Source organism: Martes martes (genome assembly GCF_963455335.1).
Source record: "Martes martes genome assembly, chromosome: 1".
Taxonomy (NCBI): domain Eukaryota; kingdom Metazoa; phylum Chordata; class Mammalia; order Carnivora; family Mustelidae; genus Martes; species Martes martes.
This window is the reverse complement of record NC_137888.1, coordinates 73789354-73807723: the sequence shown is the minus strand read 5'-3', so window position 1 is coordinate 73807723 and position 18370 is coordinate 73789354. Positions and strand designations below refer to the sequence as shown.

Below are 18370 nucleotides of genomic sequence, written 5' to 3'. Positions count from 1 at the left end.
GATATGGAGATATGGATAGGTTTGGGAACATTTTCAGTTAAGTCTTCTTAATAAAAAGAGAATTACTCTGACATACTGAATTGTATGACTTCTTTATTTAATTTATTTTAAGATCTCTTCAGAATTTTGAAAATGTAAAGTATATTATTCTCATGGATCTTAAAGCTTCCTTTAAAGATAGTGATAGCTTCATATTGAAGAAGTTAACACTAAGGAACTGGAAGGTGTATGAAGCCATTGGAAACTCACAGTATACTTTGTATTTTTTCTTTAAATAATATAGTATGTGTAAAAGCAGTTAGAAAACTGAAAAGCATTATATATGTAAGGTATTTTTATGATCTCTCATTCTTTTTACTGATCTGCTGTAGAGATATTTTTGGTAGCTTTCTTTGTAATCCATGCTATCACTTCTCCTATTCTTTTACTTCATTGGTCTTTTGCATTCTCATCTCTGCCTTTCTTCCCTCTGAAGGTTGTCTCATGATGTGAATAATCAGGCAATCTACATATAAGATCTTTCAGAAATGAAGCCACATACATTTTTATCATGACTCAGATATCAGAGATTTCTGTGTATATCCTAAATTTGGGCTGAGAATGTTACTAGAAGTACAGAATAATTTCCTTTTGTTTGGAGTCATAGTCTCCTGGAAGCATTTTTTTCCTACAAATATAATCTTAAAAATTTTATAAGTGTAAGGATAAATAAGAATCATATCTATATCTATACACTGAATTCTAGGTAAGACAATACTTTAAGAAATTCTGAGTTATCCATAGTGTGGTGTGCCAAGAATGCATCTTATAAATCTTTTCCTACCTTTAGTTTTCTACAGCAGGGTCACATTTTTCTAGCTGAAAATTCATATAGAAGCATTAGTTTTGGATGGAACATTTATCACACCTAGATCAAGACTTTTACTTTTTTTTCTTAATATTCTCATTGCAAATAAAAACCATGAAAAAGCCAATATTTTTCTTTATGAGAGATTCAAATTCTCATTTGGCTATATATATATATATATATACACACACATATACATATATAAAAATATATATGTATATACACACACACATATTTATACTCATTAACACTACAGTTATGAGTTGTTCTAGCAAAATGTGCTTAGGAAGTAAGTGAATTGGAATTATGCAAAATAAGAAAAAGATTGAAAGGATCTCTAGTTTTTCAAAAGATTTAAGTTGCTTTGGGGTGCTGAACTAAATTCAGATTCCCAATGAATCGACTAATCACATTAACATTCACCTTAGATTTTACTAGTGGGATTTAAATATTTCTTCTAAGATGCTAGGCAAAAGATTAATCATAGAAAAAAATCATTAGAAATTAAAATAACTTTAAAATCAATTAATGTGATATAAGTGCAATTAAATTTTATGGTTTAGCCACCTCTCTTACCATGCTTGGAAAGTATAAGAAGTAGCATGTACTTCTTGAATTTATTAGTTTTGTGAATACATAATTAAACTTCCAAGATAAGATTATTTTATGGTTTGTGGTTTTGTTGAGAATAGATTATGAATATTTTATTGTGATATAATTCTGTTTATTCTACTTCTTTGTTAATTAGAATTAACTTATTCCCCAAATAGGAAAAGGTATTGAAACTTTGTGAAACAGCTGATTTCCAGAGAACACTTTGTTTTTCTGTTAGCATTTGTCTTTTAGAATTTGTGTTTAAAACTAGCTAAATTAAGCAAACTGGATATATTATTGTTACACTTAATATGGTTATCATTTTAGTTTTAATATTTTACTTATTAACTCATTAGTGCTTAGTTATTATGGCTTTGTCTTTTTCTTTTCTGATGTGGTACAATTTAAACATTCACATGAATAAAGCAAACAACATAGCTCCACCTTCTCTCCTCTGGGACTGAAATCTGGAATTGAAATGAGGGGCTGACCACACCCATCTCTGGGATAGCAGGACTGTGAGCACCCACTGGGAACATTTAACAGATGGAGCATAACTGGAAAACTGAAATAGTTAAAGGTTCCAACTAACGATGTTTTCCTTTTTTTGGGGGGGGGCTCTGGATAAGGAAAATGGGAAGCTTTATGAAAATAACATTATTATTATTATTGTTATTTAATGAGGAGGACCTGGCCAACTATCAGCTATCAATTTTCTAAGAGGCTAAGTTATTTTTTTGTTTTACTCTTCACAAAATATTTATAGCATTACACGTTTTATTTGGTTTCTGAAGGACTAAAAGTACAAAACAACAGTTTCCAGTTGTTAAAGTTGTTAATCAAATTTATGCATTTAGGTAAGCCAAATATCTATGTCATTGTCTAAGTGGAGCACTTTTTTTTTTTTTTTTTTGGCATAACTCAAATGCTTTAAATCTTACACTTACTCTTTTAGATCACTGGTCCCAACTTCTGGCAGCCAGATGTTTCATAAATTAGAAAAAAAATATTGTATGAAGGGTTCAAAACTTCTGGTTTAAAAAAATTATGCATTGATATGTGATATTTGTTAATGTGAATGTTATAAAACTCTTATTTAACTTTTCATGTGGTTATATCATGATTCTGTAACAAGATTGCTAGTTTTTTGAGTCATGGGTACTTAAATTTTTTGCATTGTTTCCTATATCTAGTAAGGATCCAGTCATACCATTTGTTCATTGATTGCTTTATTTCTGTGTCTCACCTAATCAAATAGTGAAATAATTTTAGGATCTTATCACTTAACCCAGTATCAACCAAATGTGCCAGGTTCCTAATGACATCTGCCATTCTTCTGCCTATGTCAAATCCAGCTCAAGGCAACTTTACAAAATTGACTTTCTAATTGTGTGTGAGACAAAACTACTTTGTTGATTATCCCAGATGCATCTGAAATCATCATGTGAGTTAGTATTGTGGTGAAGCCAGGGTAAGTGTACCTATTGTCATTTTGAAGACTAAACCAGTTTAACATGTTGGGAACTGTTTCCTGTATCAAAATCCTATCTCCTTTAGCTAATTTATCTAGCCAATTCTGGATTCCTTGTAAATCTGTAGTAATTTTTTTTTTTTTTTGCTCCTGCTATCAGTAATTACTAATGGAATCTTTAGAAATTGTTCTTAGAATTTTTTCTCAGGAATAGGATTCAAGAAAATCTTAACAGTGAAATACCATATTTACTACCATGACTACTTACCAACTCAGCGTTGTTCTCTGTGAGTTTATAATCATAGGAGTAAGGGTAGAGCATCATTTGGGAGTATGAGTGGATTGTCAGATATGCTTTGATGGAAGAGAGGTTGCTGCGGATGAAATTAGCCAGGGCCTTGGTCTCTTTTTCAGACTCTGCAGCAGGTCCACAGTAAGTTTCATCACAGGGGCTTCGAGAAGCTCCGATTTCTAGAAAAACAGGTTGTAAATGGAATGGTCATCTATGGAAGTTACCACAAGGCATGTTTCAAACTTTTAAATTAGGAAGTTAAAAATAAGCTATTTTTACATGAGTCCTTATGATAGTATATGTATATATGTATATAATAAAACATGCATGAATTACTCACAAGATTAGGAGTGATATGTTTTTAAGCTTACGGGGTAAAAGTTGCATGAGAAATCACCAGTGTGTCCCTATGTAATAATATACAATGAGATCAATTGTGTAAAAAAAATTAATAAGTAGGGGACAAACTAATATCCATGAGAAATTTCCTTATTACTGTAATCATTCTCAGAGAGTAGAATCACAAAATTAGGATTATATCACAATTTTATTTAAATAATTATTTGATGACTGTGTCCTCTAGATTATATATCTCGAAGTAGTAGGATTATGTCTGGATTGCTCAGTCTTGTGTTTCCAGCATCTAACACAGCTGGGAATGCAGTAGAGCACACAATATGTTTTTTTGAGTGAATAAATAAACCGTTTATTGTCTGTGCTTTCAGAAAGTTAGAATTCTAAAATACAAAATTTTATACTTTTTCTTGTTTTAGACACTGTTGTGTTTTCCTGTGTTATTTTTCCTTCTGTGCTTTTCAACAGATGCTTGCAAAATGGTGATCCCGATACTTACTGCACCAACCAGCATCAAAATTTCTGTTGGGGTCTGTGCCAATGCAGGTAGTTCCAGCCTGGGTGGAACGGGTCTTTCTCCACATTCGGTTCTGAAAGTGGATTATGTAGTTAGGCCAAGTATAATAGAAAATGGGTTGGTTTTAATTTCATCATCCCCTTTCAGTATTGGCTCATATACCTTGGTCCAGGTGTAGATGTAGCCGTCGATATTGACCACAGGCAAGACATAAAAGTCTAACTTGTCGAGAAGTTCTGTCATGTGGATTTCTTGTCCATAGGTGCGGATAGCCTAAGTATGAATTAGGAAGAGAATTTCATGGAAAAAATGGAATACGTGATGCTACTAAAATTTACATAGACTGGGTTAATATTGACTTTGGTAATGGAAGCCATGTCCCTTTGAGGTAGACATTATTAATATTTGAAAGGCAGTTAGTAAAATATTACCCATAATTTTGGTTAAAATAGTTGCTTTTAATTCTTCTCTGTTTCCAGGATATTCTGTTATATCCATATATAACTCACATAATTATTTCACTTTTTACTTTAAAGATGAACAAAAGATTTAATAAAATTATAGACTTTTAAGAAACATACATATATTTACTTATTTTGCAATAATTTTTTTTTCAGAGTGAGTAGGATGTGACGGTAAGACCTATACTTAGTAAGTAAAGAATGTCTATGGATGGCTGTGCATGTTTCTAATATCATCTAGAAATTTATTTACGTTTGTGAAACCTCCTGTAGATGGTCGTACTAGAGAGTGTGTCCAATAAGAAGAAGAATGAGAAGGCCTCCCATTATGAGGTGAGCTCACACTGATGGATTTTGGGTGGCTCTCACGAAGGCTCCAGGCTGCATAATGATGAAAGTATCTTCTTACTCCTCTATACTGAGTAAGAGTTAAGAGACTAGTTCTCCTTGCTAAGTGATGATTTCTAAGTGATCTCTCTATGAATGAAGGACTTCTTTATGAATGAAGGACTTCATGCTCATTTATTATGTTCCCTTAGTCATAGTTCCCCAGCCCCAGGATCATATTAAACTTAAATTCAACTCTTTCCCAGGCTTTTTTGAATAGACTTTAAAATATTTAAGGCTTCTATGTATTAATAGTTTTTATATACTTTTTGTGACTCTATACATTGTATTTATTATAATAGCACATGATAAAATAAGTGATTTTTAGGCTGGAGGAGTTATAGAACCACATTCTTTAAGTGAACCACAGTCTTTTAATCTTGGAGATAACCAAAGTAGTGATAAAATTTCTTCATTCTAGTGGGCAGATGGTGAGATATTCATTGAAGTTAAATGGTTCTAATTGGACACATAACATATCTAGAAACCAAGACCATGACAAATAGATACAGAAATATTTCACACAAAAGACAGTATATTGTATATAGTAATATTCTTTTTTTTTTAAAAGATTTTATTTATTTATTTGACAGACAGAGATCACAAGTAGGCAGAGAGACAGGTAGAGAGAGAGGGGGAAGCAGGCTCCCTGCTGAGCAGAGAGCCCGATGTGGGGCTCGATCCCAGGACCCTGAGATCATGACCTGAGCCGAAGGCAGAGGCTTTAACCCACTGAGCCACCCAGGCACCCCTGTATATAGTAATATTCTTAATTTTAAAAGTACTTCAATATTTTAAACTTCTAATTTTGAAGTAATTTTAGACTTAGAGAAGAGTGGCAGATAGTTCCCATATACCCTTCACTCAGCTCCCCCTAATGTTTTCATCTTACTTAACCATGGTACAATGATCAAAGTGAAGGAATTAACATTAATACAATAATAAAGTTAAACTATAGGTTTTATTTAGAGTTAACCAATTTTTAATTTTTTTATTATTTTTTATTATGTTGTTAGTCAACATATAGTAGTACGTCATTAGTTTTTGATGTTGTATTCCAAGAGTCATTGTTTACATATAACCAATTTTTCCACTCTTACCCTTTTTCTTTTTCTTTTTTTAAATTTTATTTATTTATTTGACAGAGAGATAGCTAGCTATACAGGGAACACAAGCCAGGGGAGAGGGAGAAGAAGGAGAAGCAGGCTTCTCACCAAGCAGGGAGTCCGATGTGGGACTCGATCCTAGGACCCTGGGATCAATGACCTGAGCCAAAGGCAAATGCCCAACGTCTGAGCCACCCAGGTGTCCCTATTATCCTTCTTATGGTCTAGGATCCAGTATACAAACAATCCCACACTGCAGTGGTTATCATGTCTCCTCAGCCTCCTTTTATCTGTAAGTTCTCAGTCTTTGCTTGTCTCTTATGGTCTGGTTACTTTGCAGAAGGTCCCTCAATTTAGGTTTGTTTCTATATATATATATATATATTTTATGATTAGAGGAAGGTTATGAATTTTGAGGAAGAATACCATACAGATGACGTGTCTTTTCAGTACATAATATCAGGGAGTACATGATACTCATTATGTCTTAATGCTGGTGATATTACTGGTGGTATTATCCTTGATCACTTGGTTAAGTAATTTCTGCTAAGTTTCTCTACTGTAAACTTTGCCTTTGTAATGTAATACATATTTTGGGGCGGGATACTTTGAGATAGGAATTATCCTGTTTGTCTTTAAACATTTACTCACTAATTTTACATATGTACATAGGTTTTTGTGAAATGATTATTACTGTGGTGTTCCAATGATAGTTTTCTATTTTGTTCATTCTTTGTGCATCCATTAGTTATAATTCTTCTTTAAGAAGGAGTTGTTCCTTCTCTCCGCTTTATTTAGTGAATAATTTATCTATATTAGTATGGGCTCACAGATGTTTAAAAACTTCAATTAAAGGGTTTTCACATATATCTTATCATTAGAATTATGAGGAATGAAAATCAGTATCATTTATAGTAGGGACTGCCATTGAAGTATACAATGATTATTGTTCAGGAGATAGTGATAAACCTAGTGGCTTATCCACAATCGTTAATTTTTAAATGACCTATGTATTATACTACTGGTTAGTCTCTCCACCAAAGGTGGGTGAGAAAGTTCAGATGAGTCAAATATAAATAAATACAATTTAGCAACTGTTTTAAAATCTTACTTTATAAAGATCTCTTGGTGAAAGTTGAAACTAATACCCAAAAATCGGAACTTGGAATTACAAAGTTTTTCTGTTATTATTCTCTCTTATTATAGGTAGATTATAAGAAATTGATTTAAACAAAATACTTTCTACTTCCCTCCACCAAAAATGATTCTACATACTGACCTCTCTCACAAACCATTGGCAAAATGCAGGAGAAATCCATTCTCTGGCATGGAAACCACAGTCCATGAAAATGGCAGGCTTATTTGGTCCAGCTTTGCCAACCTATTGCAAACAAAAAAAGGGAAATTGTGATTCATCACAGTCAGGGGTTAACATTCATTACCCCTCTGGGCTTTGGATTCAACAGGTGAAACTTGACAGCAGCAAGAGATATATCCCATGATTAAAATAAAACATAATACTAGCACAGTATGTTCTTGCCTCTAGATACAATGTTTGAGCTTACATGGCTGTTTATTATTTTTATTAAGCTTGACAAGCTCATATTTTCAGAAGATGCTGATTACCCTGCTTAATTGTACTCACGTGGAGGTTATTTTCAGCTGCTATTATTAGGTGACATGACCAAGACAACTGGATGAGTAATTAGAAGTAATGATGATTGTTGCTAATCTTGTAAGAATTTTCCTTCTCTCCTACTTACTCCTTGTCTTCTTATTTTCTTCATTAGAATTACATGACAAAAATGGCATTAGAGAATGACAGAAGCAAATCATTGATACACTCTGTAATGTTGTCTGATAGACGTGAAGTTTATGAATCTCTTTAAAAAATGGATTTGCAAACAACATCTGGGAGAGAAGAATTTCATCAAGGTAGGTAATCATTTACATTGCTTACAGGAATGTGGTTAAATTTATAGGACTTCTCGTATTTTATTGCATTTTCCTTTTGAATAAATCAAAATAATGATTTAAAAATCCACATATGATAAAAGAAGCTGGGGAATCTGTTTGACTCCCTGGGGCATATAGGCAGGGAAAGAGTTATAACAATGTTTGGGATGAGCATGTCTGTGAAACAGATGTTAATATGTTAGAATTCATTGATTTAAAGCCCTCAGATATGGGAAGGTCATGGGTAAAAATTATTACCTTGAGGAGGTACATAGTGCGTCCTTCAAATGTGGTTCCAATGGCTCTGCGAGAGATGAGGCCTGGATTCTCACTGGTGACTTGTTGAGTCCAAGCCTCTATCTACCAATGCAACCATTTGTAGATTAATGTGCCATTCTTAGTTCAGTTCCCATAACAATGTCTGTCTAAGTCATGTGCACATCATACCGTTTCCCATTTGTTGTACTTCTCATAACTGTGTCCAGTTGAACGGACCTGGCTGTCAAATTGACCTTCCAGCACAGATCTCAGGTTGCTTATCAATACCCTGCAATAAACCAAAGGATGTTCCCTGTGAACATAAGAGTATTTCCCAGTGAACATGCAAAAAAGCAGAGTTGCTGCTTTAGTAAATTGTGCAGTACATTCTCCATGGAGTCACTTGTGTCCTCTGAGTGTTCCTGATACCCTTCAACCTGAGCTGCTCATCATAAAAAGTGAATATATCACTGGAGACTGCAAGCAAGGCAGACCCTTTCTCAGCCTAAACTTGACATATTTAAGTGTCCTTGGACTGTCAATTCAGAAAATGGTTTCCTTTGGAACCTGGAGCATTCTGGAATGGCCTTGGGCTGCCACCCAAAAGTATGCAATTGAGTCCTATCTGTGGACTTTTTTCCTTGGGACTTTCCTAGTTTTAGCACTAAAAGCCCCATGTCCCAGGAACCAATCCATCCCAGGTTAACTGGGACAGTTGGTCACTTGAGGGCCTTTCTCTAGGTTTTGAGAAAAATATCTTGAAACGTAGAAATTCAGAAATATTAATAAGCTAAATATTTATTAGGCAAAAAATGGTTAAAGAACTAGTTTTTGCTTGCTTGTCTTTTGGCTGGTTTAAAGTAACCAAAGAATGGTTCTAAAGCAAGGTAGTATGAAAATTGGTGACAGAACTTTGAGGCCTGTATATTTCTATAAGTGATTGTTTAGGTGAAAGTTTCTATTATAAAAGGCAGGCTGGAATGTGTGGATGTGTGTGACTTCATTTGTCTTTGCTACTGCTGAGAGGGAAGTTATGTTCTGAAAGGACAAAATTTTGTGACCATTAATGTTCTTGATCACAACATTGTGAATATTATGGACAGAAGCTAGTTTGCAGAAGCTTCTATTATCCACAGTCAAGCCTTGAAATGTTTTTATCTGACACAGAGAGAATTGCAGCCACACATCAAAAAGTCTACTTCTCCTGTGGCCCCAAGGGCATTCTGATGAAGTATGTCAGGGACATCCTCTGAACCTTCCTCCTGGTCTCTCCTTCATTTGGTTAACTTGGGAATGAACTTGTATCTGTTTGTGGAAAATGCAGTAAATTAATACTAAATGATATTTTCTTCCTGGCAAGTGGCAAATACTGTCTTAAGGTCTTAATTGTCTTAAGGTGGTATTACCAAAAAAAAAAAAAAAAAGGGAAAAGGAGCGGATTTTAAAATTTAACTTGTGGAAAGAAAAGTTCTCCTTGAGCAGCCATCAATACTCTGTCAGTGTATTAGTTTCTATGGCCGCTATAAATTACCACAAATATGGTGATGTAAAACAACATGAATTTATGATTTTGCAATTCTGTAGGTTAGAAGTCTAACACAGGTCTCAGTGGGCTAAAATCGAAGTGTCAGCAGTGGTGTGTTTTTTTCTAGAAGCTCTAGGGGAGAATCTGATATCCTGCCCTTTCCAGCTTCTGGAGGCTGCCCACATTCCTTGGTTCTTCACCCTTCTCTTTTAACTTTGAACCCGGCAATGACCGCTCAAGTCCTTTGCATGTCACATCACTCTGACCCCATCTTCTGCCTCCCTCTACCACTTGTAAGAACCTTGTGATCATGTTGGACCTTTCCAGACAATGTAGGATAATCTGCCTATTTTAAGTTCAGCTGCTTAACAACCTTAGTTCCATCTACAAACCTAACTCCTCTTCGGCATGGAAGGTGACACATTCAGGTGTTCTGGGGATTAGGATATAGACATTTGGGGCAGGACCACCATTCTGCCTCCTTCAGTTAGGCATTGTTACTATAACAATGATTATAGTAAGTGCTATAATTATATTCAATACCCAAATTGGATTGTTAGGGGATAGGACAGAAGTAGAAGGAATCCAGAATTAGAATCAAAAGGTCAGGGGTCATGGTTTTGCCTGACTTGTAAATTGGCTTCAGAAAAATAGTTTAATCTCTGGGCCTTACTTTTATAATTTTTAGAATGGGGCATTTGATTGGCTGATATTAAATGTCCTTTTCAGTTCTAAAATGCAGTGACTTGACTCAAATCTGTAGGCCTTGGTCATAGTTGTCTTTCAAGGTTTCTGAAAAAAATTTAAACTGAAATTTCTGGTTACCATAAACTTCATAAACTTCAGGAAACACCTAAAATAGATAGTTTAGGAAAATGATTTTCAAATATAACATTTATAAAAACTAAAAACAAAACAACAACAACAAAAAGCAAAACAAGCAAAACAAAAACCTTTAAAACAAAAAAATCGACTGACCAAAATCTTAAAGAAAACAGCTATATACTGAAATCATCAGTTTGAAAGAACAAATGCTGTATAACAAGGTTGAACTTTTCTGGCTGAATGGCAAAACTAAAACTCCAAGAGGAAATGGTAAATGACATCTGCTTGAACAATCACTTGAACAAGATTTTTCATTGTCAGTGAGTGAGTACAATATCATCTAGGTCATATGGATTGTTAGTGGTGCCCAGAGAAAAGAAATAATCACCTAAATGCTCCCAGGCGTTCCACAGCCTCAGCTGGATCTAAGACCATAACCATAGGAAGCTCTGATCTATCAGGAACTGGCTGAGTAGAGGGGGCAATAGACCTTTCACAAAATATTGCTATCCTTTCTCTGCACCTAATCCTCAAATTCACATTATTTAGGAGAATCAGTGACTATGTAGGGATTAGTGTTTTGTTTGGTAGTTAGATGAGGCATTCTGTTAGAGTCATTACTATGTTAACTATTAAATCTTTACATTAATAATTAGGGCAAAGAAGCATTAAAAAAAAACCAAACAAACAGCCTGTTAAATTTAAGATGACACCCAGGAGTATAAGTACCCTCTAGTAAGTTGCAAAAGAGCATCAAAATGAGGTAGAAATGTGGTGCTTGCTTTTGCCTGAAGGCAGGGGATTGACCTCAAATGATCCTTTCCAGCCTTGTGATTATTTGATTTTATTAGATTTAAGACAAAGCACTACTTAAGCTATATTACAAATATTATTACTAAATAATGAGCTTCTATTCTAGGAGATTAAAACAATGCCTCTTAATGTAATAGAGACTGCATTACAGCTCCAAAATACAGAGGCATGTACACTGTTTATACTTTCATATGTTCCTTTTATAGTGCTATCCAACTTCTTTTCTATAAACATGCAGGCGAATTAGATAACAGGGACTCCCAAAAAAACAAGGAACAGAATATCTGAGAAGAGGAGGCATGACTCACTTTTTTCCCCCTTACACATTCTTGAAAAATGAGTATTTGGTTAGTTCCTCTACTACATGCCCATTGCTAGTGAAGAACACTGTTATGTACCCATTGCTATCCAAGGACATGTTCCTGTCTTAATCTGAAATACACAGAAAAATAATGTCATAGGAAGTTATATTAGTAACAATCAGTCTCTCCTGGGATTGGATAGGGCAAAGACAACATTCCTGTAATTTGTAGGAAGGTATTCTGTGAAAGCCTGCCCACCAAAAAGTCTGTTAATGGCTTCAGAACAGTAAGTTGGAGATTTACATCATCCATTTCCTAGTCTTTCTGTATCTAAGGGTGCAGCATAAACATAAAAATACAGTTATTATTCCTGGTGCACACATTCTGAATTTTTTCCCATGGCAACTCAGAAATTGGTTAAAGCTTCCAAAGTGATAACAAGTCTTGGTGAAGAGGGATGGAACCATGGAAAAATCTGCAAAGCTATTTTGGTGGAACTTGTGCAGTAGTAGATGGTTCCTGTTGGATATAAACAGGACTACAAATTCTTGCCGGCAAGAAACTGTCTAAATACAAATTAGTTGCCATATGAGATAATAATGGGATGCACAGGGACTGCTTACAGTCCCAGGTAGGATATTGCTGGTGTGCTCCTCCAGCAATAAAGTCTCTAGGGACTTAAAATTATTTAATATTTAGAAAATTGTATGCTACATGTGTGCTAAGCAGTGAACAGAGAAGCAAAAATTAACAAGAGTTTAGCTCTTAGGGAATTTCCTATGTTCTAGATGAGATAACATTCATATCCAATTCCCAAAAAGTTTATCCACTAAAAAAGGATGTAAATTTTCCATCTGATAAAGGGAGATTGATATGCAATTAGAAGCCATTTTGCTACTTTGTAATATAGGTAGAATTAGGATGTCATTTAGGTAGCTAGGGTTAGCTTATGGTGTCTGATCTTCCTTTTGTTTTTCTCAAAGAATTATAAAGAAACTGTCATTAAAAAAATATTAAAAAAATACTACCAAAGGCTCCTAAAGGCTAGGATTTTAAAAGTTCTTCCTAGTGTAATAAGAAGAGCAAAAAGTCACAGACATGAATCTTAATCAAATTTTGAAACTTAACTGTGTTATATCTTTGTTTTAAAAAGACAGTCCATTCTTATGGTCACATTTTGACACTTCTCTTAGGTAGAAGCAGATAGCTAAGCTATATGAAGCCTGATAATGGGGTTAAGCAAAACAATTTCTCTTGACCTTTAAGAAATGTTTCATTTCTCTCTTAGTATAATAATAAACCATAACAATAGTAATGCCAGTAGCAATTTATTTATATATTGTTTTAGTTCATCTTCACAGTCCTTTGAAAGAGGTATTATATCTTCATATTATGGATAAGGAAATTGAAGTTCAGAAAAATTAAGTAAATTATCTAAGGTTACACATTCAGGAAGTTGCAGAGTTAGGACTTGAATCTGGTTGTTTTTTTGTTTTGTTTTGTCTTGTTTTTTCCTAGAGCATTTATGTTATATTGTACTACTTCTCCTGATGAGATACAGACTTTATAGGTAATAATTCTGACATCTTCACTAGCATAAATACTATTCGATATTTTTAAGATGTGAAAAACAGAAAATTTCCGTTAAAAAATTTTAAGTTACATTTACTCAAAATTAATGAAGACTTGAACTTGTGGTGGGGTATTGTTGGATAAACATTTGAGTGTTCAGGACTGGAGTTTGACACTGCCTCTCTGCTTCTTACTGATCCACTCCCTGGAGGAAGAACTCTGTTTTGGACAAAAGACCTCATTTCTTTCTTCTCTCTAGTGCAAATGCCTCCAGGTTAGCGTGGTCTCTCCCAGTTCTAAGCTTACCATATTGTCTGTTCTCTGCCTAGAGTATAATTTTTTTCCTTTTCTTTGGCTAACTTTGGCTCATCTTTAAGTTCTCAGGTGAAGACTCATTTCCTCTGGTGGCCTTCCCTGATTTCCTAGAGCTGCTCAATTCCCCTATATCTCTAGCACTTCACTCTTCTTAACATCTGTTACACAATTCTGAAATTCTTTGTTTAAAGTCTGTTTTCCTCTGAAGGGGTTGGGACCATATCTATCCTTTATGGTACTTGGTATAGGTAGGCACTTACTGTCTATTTGTTAATCAACAATGGACAACTGCTTCTACTTGGGAAGACACTTTCATCTGAAAAGGCTTACATGGACCAGTGTGGTATTTGGGGAGAGGAGACATGTGATGATCAGCTTAGCTAACTCTGTTCTAGGCCTCTGGGGAATCACTTTCCTTTTTTTTTTAGTACTTTTCTCTATGACTTCTATCATTAGAAATAGTGGTGGGGGCTGTGGGGGATAAAAGGACAGAGAACCATTCAGTCTGACCCTAATCTTGTCCTTAATCTAAAGGAGTATGAGGAAGAAAAACAAAACTGGAGGTATCACATTTCCGGATTTCAAGTTATATTACAAAGCAGTAGTAATTAAAACAGTATGGTACTGGCATAAAAATAGACACATAGATCAATGGATTATAAGGGAAAACCTAGAAATAAACCCACAATTATATGGTCAGTTAAACTTTACAAAAGAGGAATGGATATAAAATGGGGAAAAGTCTGTTCAACAAATGATACTGGGAAAACTGGACAGCTAATGCAAAAGAATGAAACTGGATCACTTTCTTTCACCATCCACAAGAATAAACTCAAAGTGGATTAAAGATCTAGTGTGAGACTCAAAAGCATAAAAATTCTAGAAAAGAGTACAGGCAGTAGTCTCTCTGACATCAGCTGTAGCAACATTTTTCTAGCTATGTCTCCTGAGGCAGGGGAAATAAAGACAAAAATAAACTATTGGGACTATATCAAAATCAAAAGTTTCTGCACAGTGAAGAAAATAATTAACAAAACTAAAAGGCAGCCTGTGATATCGGAGAAAATATTTGAAGATAACATATCTGATAAAGGGTTAGTATCCAAAATACATAAAGAGCTCTGATACAACCAAATATTGAAAACAAATAATCCAATTTTAGATGGGCAGAAGACATGAACAGACATTTCTCCAAAGAAAATATCTAGATGGACAACAGACATATGAAAAAATGCTCAACATCACTCATCATCAGGGAAATGCAATCAAAACTACAATGAGATATCACCTCACATCTATCAGAATGGTGGAAATCAAAAACATAAGAAACAATAAGTGTTGGTGAGGATGTGGAGAAAAAGGAACCCAATTGCACCGTTGGTGGGAATGCAAATTGGTGCAGCCATTGTGGAAAAAGTATGGAGGTTCCTCAAAAAATTAAAAATAGAACTACTCTGTGATCCAGGAAGTATATTTACCCCCCAAATGCAAAAACACTAGTTCAAAGGGATACATGCACCTCTACTTTTATTGTGGCATTATTTAAAGTAGTCAGATTATGGAAGCACCCCAAGTGTCCTTCAATAGGTGAATGGATATAGAAGATGTGGCATATATACACAATGGAATATTACTCAGTCTTAAAAAAGAATGGAATCTTGCCATTTGCAACAACATGGATAGAGCTTGAGAATATAATGCTAAGCGAAGTAAGTCAGTCAGAGAAAGACAAATACTATATGTGGAATTTAAGAAACAAAACAAACAAAGGAAAAAAAAAAAGAGTGAGAGAGACAAACCAAAAAACAGACTCTTAATTATAGAGAACAAACTGATGGTTACCAGAAGGAGGATAGGTCGGGGAGTGGAGGAAATAGAGGATGGAGATTAAAGAATATATTTATTATGATGAAAAAATCAAATGATAAGAAAATATATGAATGCTTAAGTTGAAATAAATATTGATTGAGTCTGGTATGCATACACAAAAAGTAAGGAGCATGAGGAGTCCTTAAAGCTCCTAACAGGTCTGGTTGCTCAGTTGGAAAGAAGACTTGATATTATTTGGGACTAAAACTGTGTCTAGCTGATAACAGTGTTCATTGGTTTGGCCTATAGTCTATATATAACCATTTAGCAGGTCAGATATCTTGCTGAATTGGGGTTCAGGAGTCAAAACCATTTTTTTAATTGGAATAAGAACTAAACAAAATATCTACCAGGCTTAAAGTCTTATGATTTGGAATCTAGGGCCAGTTTTGCCATCACCTATTTGTGGGGCCTTAGGGAAGCCATGGTCTTGGTCTTACTTTTACTTTCCCAGGGTTATTCAGAGGCTCAGATGAGAGCATACATAGGAGAGAATTTTAGTAGCTATAAAACATAAACTTACTCATATTGTAGTTCATTCTGCTCCAGAAAATCTTCCACAGTGAAAATATCTTCTGCTTTTACACGGAAGTCAACTGTACTGTGAGGTTTGATTTGTGTGACAGAATCCGGTTTCCAGAAGTCAATCTGAATAAGGAGTAAAATATATTATGTTTGACACCTATAATTCAATGGGTGAATTATCATCAGCAAGCACACTCTTACTCTACTCCATTGAGTTATTTTCAAACTCAAATTATCCATGAAATCTCTTAAAAATATCTCCTTGAGTGAACAAGAGTTGGGACCAAGCAGTATGTCAATAAAAATGTTTACATATATATACATGGCCTTAACTGATTATCATCAAGCATGAAGAACATATGATTATTTCCCATAATGCTAGTTAATTTCCCATAATACCAGTATTTTATAATGGCTCTTATTCTATTTATTGATTTTCTGGAGCAATTGCTTATTATGATAGTAGTGTTTGTGATAATGGATAAATGTTCTGAATGAATGATGATGAATTAACTATAGCCACAAAATTTAATAGAAAGAAATTGAGCTTTCCTTTTTACTTTTTAAATGATTTATTTTATTAACTTGTACTTGGAACTCAGCACTCACAGTAATGTGCAGAACCAGGATCTACATCTCTGACTTGTGGAGTATATATTGGAAAGGAAAGTACATCTTTCTGCAGTGGTCATCTTGTCATCATGGCCAGAAACAAAATGCTCTCAAAGATCCAGACATTTTCATTTGTTCAGTTATTCATCAGCTTTTACTAAGGACCTACTATGTGCTACGCTTTGTGCCTGAGACTAGGAGTGCACTAGTGAGCAAATCAAACATAGCTTCTGTCCTTATGGGGGAGATTTTGGATTATGCACAAAAATAACAGAATAACATATTTGATAATTGTAATGTTTTTTCTTTCTGGATGTGTGGTTTCAAATCTCCTTTTTCCATGGAAAAACATTAACCAAGGATGTGTTGCCTCTCTCAGGTTTCTGTTTTCTTGTTTCTTCCTTGAGCAGAGGAAAGTGAGCTTGAGATGAGCCTGACAATGGGTCTTTCTCTGCCTCTGTTTCTCACCCAATCCCTGTGTAGGTATTTATGAGCTGGTCTCAGGCTGGAGGTGTGACAGGTGATATTTAGGACCATTGCTTGGAAACTTAGAAGTGAGTTTTGGCAAGACTTAGAGGTCATTTAATAGAAACTAATTAGGTAAGGTATTAAGATGACTCAATTTCAGATACACTTGCCTGTGGAGAATCCAATAATCTATGTCCTGTCCTGGTAATCTTCAGACCACGGTAGATGTCTAGTGGGTGCTGAGTGATGAGTCAGGGATGTAGGGTGTATCAGGGCAGTATGAGGCAGGGACATTGGGACAATATCAGAAGGGATTCCAGAAGAAAAATATGAGTGTGGTTGTCGCTAAGGTGTTGAAAGGAGACAGTATTGATGATTTGATAAGGATTGGCTACACAATGTGATCTAGTGAGTCAAAGATGAGAGGATAAAGATGAAAGGTTAAAAGACAGTAGGGGAAATACAAAGACATGCCATGATAAGAACAGAAAAAGCTAGGGGTTGGTGATGAATTCTAGTTAGCCAACATTGTAAAGAGAAGGACACTGAAGACAAGCACATTATGGAAGAAAGCATGTTTTAAAAAGTTAACTGAATTTGTGTTTCTAATAAATGCTTATCATTCCAAGATGGGATGGGACAGGGATGTATATCTTTATTATAGACACAGAGGTTTAGGATTGGTAGAGCACATAAAGTCCTCCAAGCATCTGTAGGCAACTTGACAGAGCCGCACCCATACATAATGCGGGGACCTTTCAGCATACTCAGGGAGCTCCCCACTGCCAAGATCTGCATCTCTGTGTTTGAAAGCTCTTTCCCCTAGAACTGGAAAAAGCCAAGCTAACAGCTTGCAGCAAGCAGGGGATGGCAAAACAAAACAAACAAAACAAAACAAAACAAAAACAAAAACAAAAAAAAAACCTAGCTCTTTCCAGAGACGTGCTCAACCAGTAACCCTGGAAAGTAGATGTCTAAATACTCCAATTCCCTTGTTTCTCAGGTGGGATAAATAAGGTGTATGATTTGCACACCCATTCCTTGAGTTCTCTGTTGCATTAAGCTCTAGTCATACTCTGTGGTAACTGTCTTAATAGTATCCCTTTTGTTAGCTGCCTTCCTTCTCTACATCACTTCTCACTGCTCTATTCCAATTTCCCTATTCCCATATTTCCCAAACACAATCTTTGGCCTGAAATCTTTGTCTAAGATTCTGCTTTGAAGAATCTATATTAAGATACTAGCTTTTCATGTACAGCAGCATATACCTGCATACCGTCTTGCTGATGGTTTTAATACAA

At 35.0% G+C, this 18370-nt stretch overlaps 1 protein-coding gene across 1 annotated transcript in view; it reads right to left on the bottom strand.

Moving 5' to 3' along the window:
• The window catches only part of CPB1 (carboxypeptidase B1), a gene marked incomplete at both ends in the record, with an annotated part of 32536 nt that overhangs the window by 10344 nt on the left and 3822 nt on the right, over positions 1-18370 (bottom strand). Inside the window, 7 exons of the mRNA XM_080807064.1 lie at positions 3181-3383; positions 4058-4148; positions 4238-4348; positions 7309-7410; positions 8244-8345; positions 8433-8532; positions 15988-16112. Of these exons, the coding sequence (XP_080663190.1) occupies positions 3181-3383; positions 4058-4148; positions 4238-4348; positions 7309-7410; positions 8244-8345; positions 8433-8532; positions 15988-16112 (834 nt within the window). The remainder of the gene's footprint in view (positions 1-3180; positions 3384-4057; positions 4149-4237; positions 4349-7308; positions 7411-8243; positions 8346-8432; positions 8533-15987; positions 16113-18370) is intronic.